Genomic DNA, 14,513 nt, shown 5'->3' with positions numbered 1-14,513 from the left:
TTGTCAGAGCGCTTTTGATTCAGGAGAAGTGTGTGTGTGTGTGCGTGTGTGTCCTTAGCTCCTCCGAGGGCATGTCACACTCTTTGGGTGTGCAGGGAGTAACGCGTCCCACGTGGTGAGGTGCTGGGGGCGCATATTGAAGATGACACACAGCAGACAGGTGCTGACATGCACTCGCTTCCCTACCCCCCTTAACTCCCCGTCTCCCCCTGCCTCTCCTATATCTCCCTCTGCCTCTCCTATGTCTCCCCTGCCTCTCCTATTCCTATGTCTCCCCCTGCCTCTCCTATTCCTATGTCTCCCTCTGCCTCCCATGTCTCCCCCTGCCTCTCCTATTCCTATGTCTCCCCCTGCCTCTCCTATGTCTCCCCCTGCCTCTCCTATGTCTCCCCCTGCCTCTCCTATGTCTCCCCCTGCCTCTCCTATGTCTCCCCCTGCTTCTCTTGTGTCTCCCTTTGCCTCTCCTATGTCTCCCCCTGCCTCTCCTATGTCTCCCCCTGCCTCTCCTATGTCTCCCCCTGCCTCTCCTATGTCTTCCCCTGCCTCTCCTATGTCTCCCCTGCCTCTCCTATGTCTCCCCCTGCCTCTCCTATGTCTCCCCCTGCCTCTCCTATGTCTCCCCCTGCTTCTCCTATGTCTCCCCTGCCTCTCCTATGTCTCCCCCTGCCTCTCCTATGTCTCCCCCTGCCTCTCCTATGTCTCCCCCTGCCTCTCCTATGTCTCCCCCTGCCTCTCCTATGTCTTCCCCTGCCTCTCCTTTGTCTTCCCCTGCCTCTCCTTTGTCTTCCCCTACCTCCCCCTGTCTCCCCCTAAGTCTCCCCCTGCCTCTCCTAGGTCTCCCCCTGCCTCTCCTATGTCTCCCCTGCCTCTCCTATGTCTCCCCTGCCTCTCCTATGTCTCCCCCTGCCTCTCCTTGTCTCCCCCTGCCTCTCTTATGTCTCCCCCTGCCTCTCCTATGTCTCCCTCTGCCTCTCCTATGTCTCCCCTGCCTCTCCTATGTCTCCCCTGCCTCTCCTATGTCTCCCCTGCCTCTCCTGTCTCCCCTGCCTCTCTTATGTCTCCCCCTGCCTCTCCTATGTCTCCCCCTGCCTCTCCTATGTCTCCCCTGCCTCTCTTGTCTCCCCTGCCTCTCCTATGTCTCCCCTGCCTCTCCTATTCCTACGTCTCCCTCTGCCTCTATGTCTCCCCTGCCTCTCCTATTCCTACGTCTCCCTCTGCCTCTATGTCTCCCTCTGCCTCTCCTATGTCTCCCCTGCCTCTCCTATGTCTCCCCTGCCTCTCCTATGTCTCCCCTGCCTCTCCTGTCTCCCCTGCCTCTCTTATGTCTCCCCCTGCCTCTCCTATGTCTCCCCTGCCTCTCCTGTCTCCCCTGCCTCTCCTATGTCTCCCCTGCCTCTCCTATGTCTCCCCCTGCCTCTCCTATGTCTCCCCTGCCTCTCCTATGTCTCCCCTGCCTCTCCTATGTCTCCCCCTGCCTCTCCTATGTCTCCTCCCTGCCTCTCCTATGTCTCCTCCCTGCCTCTCCTATGTCTCCCTCTGCCTCTCCTATGTCTCTCCCTGCCTCTCCTATCTCTCCCCCTGCCTCTCCTATGTCTCCCCTGCCTCTCCTATGTCTCCCCCTGCCTCTCCTATGTCTCCCTCTGCCTCTCCTATGTCCTCCGTCTCCCTCTGCCTCTATGTCTCCCTCTGCCTCTCCTATGTCTCCCCTGCCTCTCCTATGTCTCCCCCTGCCTCTCCTATGTCTCCCCCTGCCTCTCCTATGTCTCCCCCTGCCTCTCCTATGTCTCCCCCTGCCTCTCCTATGTCTCCCCCTGCCTCTCCTATGTCTCCCCTGCCTCTCCTATGTCTCCCCCTGCCTCTCCTATGTCTCCCTCTGCCTCTCCTATGTCTCCCCCTGCCTCTCCTATGTCTCCCCTGCCTCCCTATGTCTCCCTGCCTCTCCTATGTCTCCCCCTGCTTCTCTTATGTCTCCCTCTGCCTCTCCTATGTCTCCCCCTTCCTCTCCTATGTCTCCCCTGCCTCTCCTGTCTCCCCTGCCTCTCTTATGTCTCCCCCTGCCTCTCCTATGTCTCCCCCTGCCTCTCCTATGTCTCCCCTGCCTCTCCTGTCTCCCCTGCCTCTCCTATGTCTCCCCTGCCTCTCCTATTCCTACGTCTCCCTCTGCCTCTATGTCTCCCTCTGCCTCTCCTATGTCTCCCCTGCCTCTCCTGTCTCCCCTGCCTCTCCTATGTCTCCCCTGCCTCTCCTATTCCTACGTCTCCCTCTGCCTCTATGTCTCCCTCTGCCTCTCCTATGTCTCCCCTGCCTCTCCTGTCTCCCCTGCCTCTCCTATGTCTCCCCTGCCTCTCCTGTCTCCCCTGCCTCTCTTATGTCTCCCTCTGCCTCTCCTATGTCTCCACTGCCTCTCCTGTCTCCCCTGCCTCTCCTATGTCTCCCCTGCCTCTCCTGTCTCCCCTGCCTCTCTTATGTCTCCCCCTGCCTCTCCTATGTCTCCCCTGCCTCTCCTGTCTCCCCTGCCTCTCCTATGTCTCCCCTGCCTCTCCTATGTCTCCCCCTGCCTCTCCTATGTCTCCCCCTGCCTCTCCTATGTCTCCCCTGCCTCTCCTATGTCTCCCCTGCCTCTCCTGTCTCCCCTGCCTCTCTTATGTCTCCCCCTGCCTCTCCTATGTCTCCCCCTGCCTCTCCTATGTCTCCCCTGCCTCTCCTATGTCTCCCCTGCCTCTCCTATGTCTCCCCCTGCCTCTCCTATGTCTCCTCCCTGCCTCTCCTATGTCTCCTCCCTGCCTCTCCTATGTCTCCCCCTGCCTCTCCTATGTCTCTCCCTGCCTCTCCTATCTCTCCCCCTGCCTCTCCTATGTCTCCCCTGCCTCTCCTATGTCTCCCCCTGCCTCTCCTATGTCTCCCTCTGCCTCTCCTATTCCTACGTCTCCCTCTGCCTCTCCTATTCCTACGTCTCCCTCTGCCTCTATGTCTCCCTCTGCCTCTCCTATGTCTCCCCTGCCTCTCCTATGTCTCCCCCTGCCTCTCCTATGTCTCCCCCTGCCTCTCCTATGTCTCCCCCTGCCTCTCCTATGTCTCCTCCCTGCCTCTCCTATGTCTCCCTCTGCCTCTCCTATGTCTCCCCTGCCTCTCCTGTCTCCCCCTGCCTCCCCTATGTCTCCCCTGCCTCCCATGTCTCCCCCTGCCTCTCCTATTCCCATGTCTCCCTCTGCCTCTCCTATGTCTCCCCTGCCTCTCCTGTCTCCCTCTGCCTCTCCTATGTCTCCCCTGCCTCCCATGTCTCCCCCTGCCTCTCCTATTCCTATGTCTCCCCCTGCCTCTCCTATGTCTCCCTGCCTCTCCTATGTCTCCCCTGCCTCTCTTGTCTCCCCCTGCCTCTCCTATGTCTCCCTCTGCCTCTCCTATGTCTCCCCCTGCCTCTCCTATGTCTCCCCCTGCCTCTCATATATCTCCCCCTGCCTCTCCTATGTCTCCCCTGCCTCTCCTATATCTCCCTCTGCCTCCCAATGCTCCTCCCTGCCTCTCCTATGTCTCCTCCCTGCCTCTCCTATGTCTCCCTCTGCCTCTCCTATGTCTCTCCCTGCCTCTTCTATCTCTCCCCTGCCTCTCCTATGTCTCCCCTGCCTCTCCTATGTCTCCCCCTGCCTCTGCTATGTCTCCCTCTGCCTCTCCTATGTCTCCCTCTGCCTCTCCTATTCCTACGTCTCCCTCTGCCTCTATGTCTCCCTCTGCCTCTCCTATGTCTCCCCTGCCTGTCCTGTCTCCCCTGCCTCTCCTATGTCTCCCCTGCCTCTCCTATTCCTACGTCTCCCTCTGCCTCTATGTCTCCCTCTGCCTCTCCTATGTCTCCCCTGCCTCTCCTGTCTCCCCTGCCTCTCCTATGTCTCCCCTGCCTCTCCTGTCTCCCCTGCCTCTCTTATGTCTCCCTCTGCCTGTCCTATGTCTCCACTGCCTCTCCTGTCTCCCCTGCCTCTCCTATGTCTCCCCTGCCTCTCCTATGTCTCCCCTGCCTCTCCTATGTCTCCCCTGCCTCTCCTATGTCTCCCCCTGCCTCTCCTATGTCTCCTCCCTGCCTCTCCTATGTCTCCTCCCTGCCTCTCCTATGTCTCCCTCTGCCTCTCCTATGTCTCTCCCTGCCTCTCCTATCTCTCCCCCTGCCTCTCCTATGTCTCCCCTGCCTCTCCTATGTCTCCCCCTGCCTCTCCTATGTCTCCCTCTGCCTCTCCTATGTCTCCTTCTGCCTCTCCTATTCCTACGTCTCCCTCTGCCTCTATGTCTCCCTCTGCCTCTCCTATGTCTCCCCTGCCTCTCCTATGTCTCCCCCTGCCTCTCCTATGTCTCCCCCTGCCTCTCCTATGTCTCTCCCTGCCTCTCCTATGTCTCCCTCTGCCTCTCCTATGTCTCCCCTGCCTCTCCTGTCTCCCCCTGCCTCCCCTATGTCTCCCCTGCCTCCCATGTCTCCCCCTGCCTCTCCTATTCCCATGTCTCCTCCCTGCCTCTCCTATGTCTCCCCTGCCTCCCATGTCTCCCCCTGCCTCTCCTATGTCTTCCTGCCTCTCCTATGTCTCCCCTGCCTCTCTTGTCTCCCCCTGCCTCTCCTATGTCTCCCTCTGCCTCTCCTATGTCTCCCCCTGCCTCTCCTATGTCTCCCCTGCCTCTCCTATGTCTCCCCTGCCTCTCCTATGTCCCCCTGCCTCTCCTATGTCTCCCCCTGCCTCTCCTATGTCTCCCTCTGCCTCTCCTATGTCTCCCTCTGCCTCTCCTATTCCTACGTCTCCCTCTGCCTCTATGTCTCCCGCTGCCTCTCCTATGTCTCCCCTGCCTCTCCTATGTCTCCCCCTGCCTCTCCTATGTCTCCCCCTGCCTCTCCTATGTCTCCCCCTGCCTCTCCTATGTCTCCTCCCTGCCTCTCCTATGTCTCCCTCTGCCTCTCCTATGTCTCCGCTGCCTCTCCTGTCTCCCCCTGCCTCCCCTATGTCTCCCCTGCCTCTCCTATGTCTCCCTCTGCCTCTCCTATGTCTCCCCTGCCTCTCCTATGTCTCCCCCTGCCTCTCCTATGTCTCCCTCTGCCTCTCCTATGTCTCCCCTGCCTCTCCTGTCTCCCCCTGCCTCTCCTATGTCTCCCTCTGCCTCTCCTATGTCTCCCTCTGCCTCTCCTGTCTCCCCTGCCTCTCCTATGTCTCCCCTGCCTCTCCTATGTCTCCCTCTGCCTCTCCTATGTCTCCCCTGCCTCTCCTGTCTCCCCTGCCTCTCCTATGTATCCCTCTGCCTCTCCTATGTCTCCCTCTGCCTCTCCTATGTCTCCCTGCCTCTCCTATGTCTCCCCTGCCTCTCCTATATCTCCCTCTGCCTCCCATGTCTCCCCCTGCCTCTCCTATTCCTATGTCTCCCCCTGCCTCTCCTATGTCTCCCTGCCTCTCCTATGTCTCCCCTGCCTCTCTTGTCTCCCCCTGCCTCTCCTATGTCTCCCTCTGCCTTTCCTATGTCTCCCCCTGTCTCTCCTATGTCTCCCCCTGCCTCTCCTATGTCTCCCTCTGCCTCTCCTATGTCTCCCCCTTCCTCTCCTATGTCTCCCCCTGCCTCTCCTGTCTCCCCCTGCCTCTCCTATGTCGCCCTCTGCCTCTCCTATGTCGCCCTCTGCCTCTCCTATGTCTCCCCCTGCCTCTCCTATGTCTCCCCCTGCCTCTCCTATGTCTCCCCCTGCCTCTCCTGTCTCCCCCTGCCTCTCCTGTGTCTCCCCTGCCTCTCCTGTGTCTCCCCTGCCTCTCCTATGTCTCCCCTGCCTCTCCTATGTCTCCCCTGCCTCTCCTATGTCTCCCCCTGCCTCTCCTATGTCTCCACCTGCCTCTCCTATGTCTCCCCTGCCTCTCCTGTCTCCCCCTGCCTGTCCTATGTCTCCCCCTGCCTCTCCTATGTCTCCCCTGCCTCTCCTATGTCTCCCCTGCCTCTCCTATGTCTCTCCCTGCCTCTCCTATGTCTCCCCTGCCTCTCCTATGTCTCCCCCTGCCTCTCCTATGTCTCCCCTGCCTCTCCTATGTCTCCCCCTGCCTCTCCCCCTGCCTCTCCTATGTCTCCCCCTGCCTCTCCTATGTCTCCCCCTGCCTCTCCTATGTCTCCCCCTGCCTCTCCTATGTCTCCCCCTGCCTCTCCTATGTCTCCCCCTGCCTCTCCTATGTCTCCCCCTGCCTCTCCTATGTCTCCCCCTGCCTCTCCTATGTCTCCCCCTGCCTCTCCTATGTCTCCCCCTGCCTCTCCTATGTCTCCCCCTGCCTCTCCTATTCTCCCCCTGCTTCTCCTATGTCTCCCCCTGCCTCTCCTATGTCTCCCCCTGCCTCTCCTATGTCTCCCCTGCCTCTCCTAGTCTCCCCCTGCCTCTCCTATGTCTCCCCTGCCTCTCCTATGTCTCCCCCTGCTTCTCCTATGTCTCCCCCTGCCTCTCCTATGTCTCCCCCTGCCTCTCCTATGTCTCCCCCTGCCTCTCCTATGTCTCCCCCTGCCTCTCCTATGTCTCCCCCTGCCTCTCCTATGTCTCCCCCTCCCTCTCCTAAGTCTCCCCTGTCTCTCCCTGCCTCTCCTATGTCTTCCCCTGCCTCTACTATGTCTCTCCCTGCCTCTCCTATGTCTCCTCCTGCCTCTCCTATGTCTCCCCCTGCCTCTCCTAAGTCTCCCCTGTCTCTCCCTGCCTCTCCTATGTCTCCCCCTGCCTCTCCTATGTCTCCCCTGCCTCTCCTGTCTCCCCTGCCTCTACTATGTCTCCCCCTGCCTCTCCTATGTCTCCCCCTGCCTCTCCTAGGTCTCCCCCTGCCTCTCCTAGGTCTCCCCCTGCCTCTCCTAGGTCTCCCCCTGTCTCCCCTAGGCTCCCCCGCCTCGGTCTCCCCCTGCTCCCAGGACTCCCCCTGCCTCTCCTAGGTCTCCCCCTGTCTCCCCCTAGGACTCCCCTAGGTCTTCTGGGCACACTGTAACAGTGACCATAATGACAGGGAATGGCAGTAATGTTCTCTCAGCGACTAATGTTTTCCCACTGACTCCAATATTATTATAGAGGATTTGCTGCAAAGCTCCATCCATTCTGATGACTCCCACTGACTCTAATGTTATCGCCTGACTGCTGTGTTAAGGCAGTGACTACATGCCTCTCTGTCTCTCACACTGACATTGACTACCACTGTCTCTAATGTTATTTCACTGACTCTAATCCCTTCCATCTGACTATAATGTTTTCAAGGCAGAGAAAAGCAAAGCTCCCAACTAAAGCCAGTAACAGCAGTCCTCCCCCTGCGTCTAGTGGAAGAGTGTCCCTGTGCCTCCCAGACACACAGATATAATGTGACCCATTTAGGTCAGGTCCCAGCCCTCCCAGTCCCAACCCAACTCTATGGCCTTGCTATTGGTCAGAGAACACTGTTTATTCAGCTGAGTGGATCTGTTCCTGCCTTTACTTGTCATCCCCTTGTTCTGTCAGTGTAATGGCTTAGTTTATGTATCTGTTTGCTTCCATAAGTGTGTTTGTTTTGGCATATTGCTATACTTTTCATAAGCCCCTGAGTGTGAAACCCTAATCATGTCACTCTGACTTTTATAGTACTTTCTTCTCTCTCTCTAGCTCTCTTTATATCTATCTATATATCTACTGTATCTATCTCTCTTTTTCTCTCCTTATATCTATCTGTCTATCTCTCTATCTCTCTCGCTCTCTCTCTCTCTCTCTCTCTCTCACTCTCTCTCTCTCTCTCTCTCTCTCTGTCTCTCTCTCTCTCTTTATTCACGGGGCTATCGCTACGAACAGATACGTGCCATACCTTGATCCATCAGTGTGGAGGGGGTGTCTGCTCTCTGGGCAGGAGGAGACAGTGCAGCATCTGTGGGGTTTTCTGTCCTGGGTGGGTGGTCAGCAGGCCTGGAGTTGGGACTCTTGACCTATACGTTGGAGGGCCTATGTATAGTGTAGCCAACAAGCGAATAGACTGCCTAGTAAACTACCTGTTGGGGCAGGCATTAAACTACAATGGGCTAAATCAGGGCCACACAGAGTGTCTCTTGGTAGTCTTAAACAAATCTACTTTGAAACAAAAGTCTACACCTCACACATATTGTCATGGGCTTAAAAAAAGAAGACACCTGCTATGTCAGATAGAGAGTTTAAATATATTCCATTTTGAGTTTGCGTCCCAATATTACACTTTAAAAACATCACAGAAGACTGAAATAAAACAAAACCATTTAACTGTCACGTCCTGGCCAGTATAAGGGTTAATTAGTATTGTAGTTTGGTCAGGACGTGGCAGAGGGTATTCGTTTTATGTGGTTCGGGGTGGTGTGTTTGTTAAAAGGGTGTTTGATTTAGTATTTCCGGGTTTTGGTTTATGTTTAGGTATTTCTATGTTTAGTCTAGTGTGTCTGGTTCTATGTTGAGTTAATTGGGGTTGGACTTCCAATTGAAGGCAGCTGTTTGGTGTTGCCTTTGATTGGAAGTCCTATATTAGTTGGGTGTGTTTGTCTTGTATTTTGTGGGTGATTGTTCTGTGTTTAGCCTAGTGCCTTACCAGACTGTCAGTTTGTCAATCGTTCGTGTTTTTTTGTTATTTTTGTACGTTTGTTTTTTGGAAGTTAATAAACAAGATGAGCATACACATACCTGCTGCGTTTTGGTCCTCAATTTCCAACGACAAGCGTGACATTAACATAGAAATGCCAGATTTGTGTTTTTTTATTTTTATGAAGTTTATTCATTAAGAGCCCGTGCGTCAATCTAAGTAACATAATAAAAAAATCCCCCTTCAAAATCTGTCAGTTTAAGCTAGAGATAGTAGTATAGATATATCAGTCTCAATCCAACGCGTCTGCGGTGGAAGGTGGCCGAGCTACAGCGATGTTTGTCAGACCATGAGACGTGCTGAAAATCTGTCTTGTCATGAAAACGTCTGTAGCGTCCAAACAGTTTGTCTTGCACACGATGGTGTGTTCCTCTACAACCCCCACAAGTGTCGCGGGACTGGTATGAAGGTAACTCATAACTCAAGGGGTTAAACATGTGGAGAAAAAAAAGAAGAAAAAATATATATATATACAGTACCAGTCATAAGTTTGGACACACCTACCCATTCAAGGGTTTTTCTTTATTTCTACTATTTTCTACATTGTAGAATAATAGTGAAGACATCAAAACTATGAAAAAACACATTTTGAATCATGTAGTAACCAAAAAAGTGTTAAACAAATGTTATATTTGAGATTCTTCAAAGTAGCCACCCTTTGCCTTGATGACATCTTTGCACGCTTTTGGCATTGTCTCAACCAGCTTCATGAGGTAGTCACCTGGAATGCATTTCAATTAACAGGTGTGCTTAAAAGTTAATTTGTGGAATTTCTTTCCTTCTTAAGGCGTTTTAGCCAATCAGTTGTGTTGTGACAAGGTAGGGGTGGTATACATATTTAGTAAAAGACCAAGTCCATATTATGGCAAGAACAGCTCAAATAAGCAAAGAAAAACGACAGTCCATCATTAGACATGACGGTCAGTCAATCCGGAAAATGTCAGGAACTTTGAAAGTTTCTTCAAGTGCAGTCGCAAAAACAATCAAGCGCTATAATGAAACTGGAACAGGAAATGAAGACCCAGAGATACCTCTGCTGCGGAGGATAAGTTCGTTAGAGTTACCTGCACCTCAGATTGCAGCCCAAATAAATGCTTCACAGAGTTCAAGTAACAGACACATCTCAACAACAACTGTTCAAAGGAGACTGCGTGAATCAGGCCTTCATGGTCAAATTGATGCAAAGAAACCACTATTAAAGGACACCAATAAGAAGAACAGACTTGCTTGGGTAAAGAAACATGAGCAATGGACATTAGACCGGTGGAAATCTGTCTTTTGGTCTGATGAGTCCAAATTTGCGATTTTTGGTTCCAACTGCCATGTCTTTGTGAGACGCAGAGTAGGTGAACGGATGATCTCCGCATGTGTGTTTCCCACCGTGAAGCATGAAGGAGGTGTGATGGTGTGGGGGGTGCTTTGCTGGTGACACTGTCTGTGATTTATTTCGAATTCAAGGCACACTTAACCAGCATGGCTACCACAGCATTCTTCAGCGATACGCCATTACATCTGGTTTGTGCTTAGTGGGACTATCATTTGTTTTTCAACAGGACAATGATTCAACATACCTCCAGGCTGTGTAAAGGCTATTTGACCAAGAAGGAGAGTGATGGAGTGCTGCATCAGATGACCTGGCCTCCACAATTACTCATACTCAACCCAATTGAGATGGTTTGGGATGAGATAGACCGCAGAGTGAAGGAACAGCAGCCAACAAGTGCTCAGCATATGTGGGAACTCCTTCAAGATTGTTGGAAAAGCATTCCAGGTGATGCTGGTTGAGAGAATGCCAAGAGTGTGCAAATCTGTCATCAAGGAAAAGGGTGGCTTCTCTGAAGAATCTCAAATAAAGAATCTGAAGAATCTCAAATATGAAATATATTTTGATTTGTTTAACACTTTTTTGGTGTCGTCTTTTTGATGTCATCACTATTATTCTACAATGTAGAAAGTAATGTTTCGTTACAGCCTTATTCGAAAATGGATTAAATCGTTTTTTCCCCTCATCAATCTACACACAATACTCCATAAAGACAAAGCAAAAACAGGTTTTTAGAAATGTTTGCAATTTTCTTTTATTATTAATAACTGAAATATTACATTTACATAAGTATTCAGACCCATTACTCAGTACTTTGTTGAAGCACCTTTGGCAGTGATTACACCTTTGGCAGTGATTCTTGGGTATGACACTACAAGCTTGGCACACCTGTGTTTAGGGAGTTTCATCCTTTCTTCTCTGCAGATCCTCTCAAGCTCTTTCGGGTTGGATGGGGAGCGTTGAGTTATCGCTCCTTTGAGCCTTCGGAACAGCCTCAATTTGTCGAGGCATGGACTCTACAAGGTGTCGAAAGCGTTCCACAGGGATTCTGGCCCATGTTGACTCCAATGCTTCCCACAGTTGTGTCAAGTTGGCTGGATGTCCTTTAGGATGTCCTTTATTCTTGATACACCCAGGAAACGGTTGTGCGTGAAAAACCCGGCAGCATTGCAGTTATTGACACAAACCAGTGCGCCTGGCACCTACTACCATACCCCGTTCAAAGGCACTTAAATATTTTTTGTAGCCCATTCACCCTCTGAATGGCACACATACACAATCCATGTCTCAATTGTCTCAAAGCTTAAAAATCCATCATTAACCTGTGTCCTCCCCTTCATCTACACTGATTGAAGTGGACTTAACAAGTGACATGAATAAGGGATCATAGCTTTTACTTGGATTCACCTGGTCAGTCTATGTCATGGAAAGAGCAGGTGTTCTTAATGTTTTGTATACTCAGTGTACATGCTCCAGTGTGACTTGAGCCCGCAGCAGCACAGCTCTAGAGTCTGGACCCGCCTCTGCAGCTCTTGTTTCCTGGGATTCCACACTGTCAGTAGCCCTTTCTTGCAGTCAAATGACCGAGTGGCCTTATGGGTGGAATGTTATTCATATTTTTTATTAATTAACCTTTAAATGTCTAAGCCGTGGGGGGGGGGGGGGATCAGTCTTGTCCTTGACTGTGTGTTTAGGGTCGTTGTCCTGTTGGAAGGTGAACCTTCACCCCGGTCAGAGGACCTGAGCGCTCCGGAGCATCAAGGAACTCTCTGTACTTTGCTTCATTCATCTTTCCCTCGATCCTGACTGGTCTCCCAGTCCCTGCCACTGAAAAACATCCTCAAAGCATGATGCGGCCACCACCATGCTTCACCGTAGGGATGGTGCCAAGTTTCCTCCAGATGTGACGCTTGGCATTCAGGTCAAGGAGTTCAATCTTGGTTTCACCAGACCAGAGAATCTTGTTAATCAAGGTCTGAGAGTCTTTAGGTGCCTTTTGGCAAACTCTCAGCGGGCTGTCATGTGCATTTTACTGAGGAGTGGCTTCTGTCTGGCCCCTCTACCATAAAGGCCTGATTGGTGGAGTGCTGCAGAGATGGTTGTCCATCTGGAAGGTTCTCCCATCTCCATAGAGGACCTAATGGAGCTCTATCACAGTGACCATCAGATTCTTAGTCACCTCCCTAACCAAGTTCCTTCTCCCCCGATTACTCAGTTTATCCAGGCAGCAAGGTCTTGGAAGAGTCTTGGGGATTTCAAACTTCTTCCATTTAAGAATGATGGAGGCCTATGTGTTCTTGGGGACCTCAATGCTACAGAAATGTTTTGGTACCCTTCCCCAAATCTGTACCTCGACAGAATCCTGTCTCGACGCTCTACGGACAATTCCTTCAACCTCATGGCTTGGTTTTTGCTCTGACATGCACTGTCAACTGTGGGACCTTTATATAGACAGGCGTGTGCCTTTCCAAATCATGTCCAATCAATTGAATGTACCACAGGTAGACTCCAATCAAGTTGTAGAAACATCTCAAGGATGATCAATGAAAACAGAATGCACTTGAGCTCAATTTCGAGCCTCATACCAAAAGGTCTGAATACTATTATGCAAATAAGGTATTTCTGTTTTTATCTTTAATAAATTTGCAAACATTTCTCAAAACTTGTTTTCGCTTTGTTGTTATGGGGTATTGTGTGTAGATTGATGAGAAAAAGCATGTATTTAAGCAATTTTGGAATAAAAATGTAATTTAACAAAATGTGGAAAAAGTCAAGGGGTCTGAATACTTTCTGAATGCACTGTATATATACAAAAATGTCTCTCTCTCTCTCTCTGACCTGCCCTCCTCCTTTCTCCCTAGTGGTCGCAATGGGAAGATGCGCGTCCTCTCCTTCAAGACGGGACTGGTGAGCCTGTGTAATGCGGATGTTCAGGAGAAGTATAAATGTAAGTATGAGTCCCGTTCATGTAGACACCACAGCCCTGCAGCCCCCTGACAAAGGAAATAAACTAAACCAGCCTGATTGCAAGCATTACATGAAGACAACCACTTAGGCTAATGAAGGGAATTACTCGCTCTCTGGCTCTGTCTCTCTCTCTCTCTCTCTCTGGCTCTGTCTCTCTCTCAATTCAATCCAATTCCAGGGCTTTATTGGCATGGGAAACATACATTGCCAAAGCAAGTGAAGTAGATAATAAACAAAAGTGAAATAAACAATAAAAATGAACAGTAAACATTACACTCACAGAATTTCCAAAAGAATAAAGACATTTCAAATGTCATAGGATGTCTATATACAAATCAAATCAAACTTTATTTGTCACATGCACCGAATACAAGTGTAGACCTTACCATGAAATGTTTACTTACAAGCCCTTAACCAACAGTGCAGTTCAAGAAGAGTTAAGAAAATATTTACCAAATAAACTAAAGTAAAAAATTATAAAAAGTAACACAATAACATAGCAATAACGAGGCTATATACAGGGGGTACCGGTACTGAGTCAGTGTGCGGGGGTACAGGTTAGAGGTCATTTGTACATGTAGGTAGGGGTGAAGTGACTATGCATAGATAATAAACAGTGAGCAGCAGCAGTGTACAAAACAAATGGGGGGGATGGGGGGTCAATGTAATAGTCCGGTGGCCATTCGATTAATTGTTCAGCAGTCTTATGGTATGGCTTGAGGGTAGAAGCTGATAAGGAGCCTTTTGGTCCTAGACTTGGCGCTCCGGTACTGCTTGCCGTGCGGTAGCAGAGAAAACAGTCTATGACTGGGTGACTGGGGTCTCTGACAGTTTTATGGGCTTTCCTCTGACACCGCCAATTATATAGATCCTGGATGGCAGGAAGCTTGGCCCCAGTGATGTACTGGGCCGTACGCACTACCCTCTGTAGCGCCTTAAGGTCAGATGCCGAGCAGTTGCCGTACCAGGCGGTGATGCAACTGGTCAGGATGCTCTCGATGGTGCAGCTGTAGAACTTTTTGAGGATCTGGGGAACCATGCCAAATCTTTTCAGTCTCCTGAGGGGGAAAAGGTTTTTTTGTGCCCTCTTCACGACTGTCTTGGAATGTTTGGACCATGATAGATCATTGGTGATGTGGACAACAAGGAACTTGATACTCTCGACCCGCTCCACTACAGCCCTGTTGATGTTAATGGGGGGCTGTTCGGCCCTCCTTTTCCTGTAGTCCACGATCATCTCCTTTGTCTTGCTTACATTGAGGGAGAGGTTGTTGTCCTGGCACCACAATGCCAGTTCTCCGAGCTCCTCCCTATAGGCTGTTTCATCGTTGTCTGTGATCAGGCCGACCACTGTTGTGTCCTCAGCAAACTTAATGATGGTGTTGGAGTCGTGTTTGGCTACGCAGTGGTGGGTGAACAGGGAGTACAGGAGGGGAATAAGTACACACCCCTGAGGGGCCCCAGTGTTGAGGATCAGTGTGGCAGATGTGTTGTTGCCAACCCCAGGAAGTCCAGAATCCAGTTGCGGAGAGAGGTGTTTAGTCCCAGAGTCCTTACCTTAGTGATGAGCTTCGTGGGCACTATGGTGTTGAATGCTGAGCTGTAGTCAATGAACAGCATTCTCACAT

General features: G+C 51.3%; 1 protein-coding gene across 1 annotated transcript in view; it reads left to right on the top strand.

Annotated features, from left to right (window-relative positions):
* Window positions 1-14,513, top strand: part of LOC106611717 (dystrophin-related protein 2) — a 244,675-nt gene that overhangs the window by 149,356 nt on the left and 80,806 nt on the right. The window contains exon 14 of the mRNA XM_014212218.3: window positions 12,780-12,865. Within this exon, the coding sequence (XP_014067693.1) occupies window positions 12,780-12,865 (86 nt within the window). The remainder of the gene's footprint in view (window positions 1-12,779; window positions 12,866-14,513) is intronic.

The sequence above is a fragment of the Salmo salar genome, chromosome 09 (genome assembly GCF_965601325.2).
Source record: "Salmo salar chromosome 09, fSalSal1, whole genome shotgun sequence".
NCBI lineage: Eukaryota > Metazoa > Chordata > Actinopteri > Salmoniformes > Salmonidae > Salmo > Salmo salar.
This window is presented reverse-complemented; position numbering and strand designations above follow the sequence as displayed.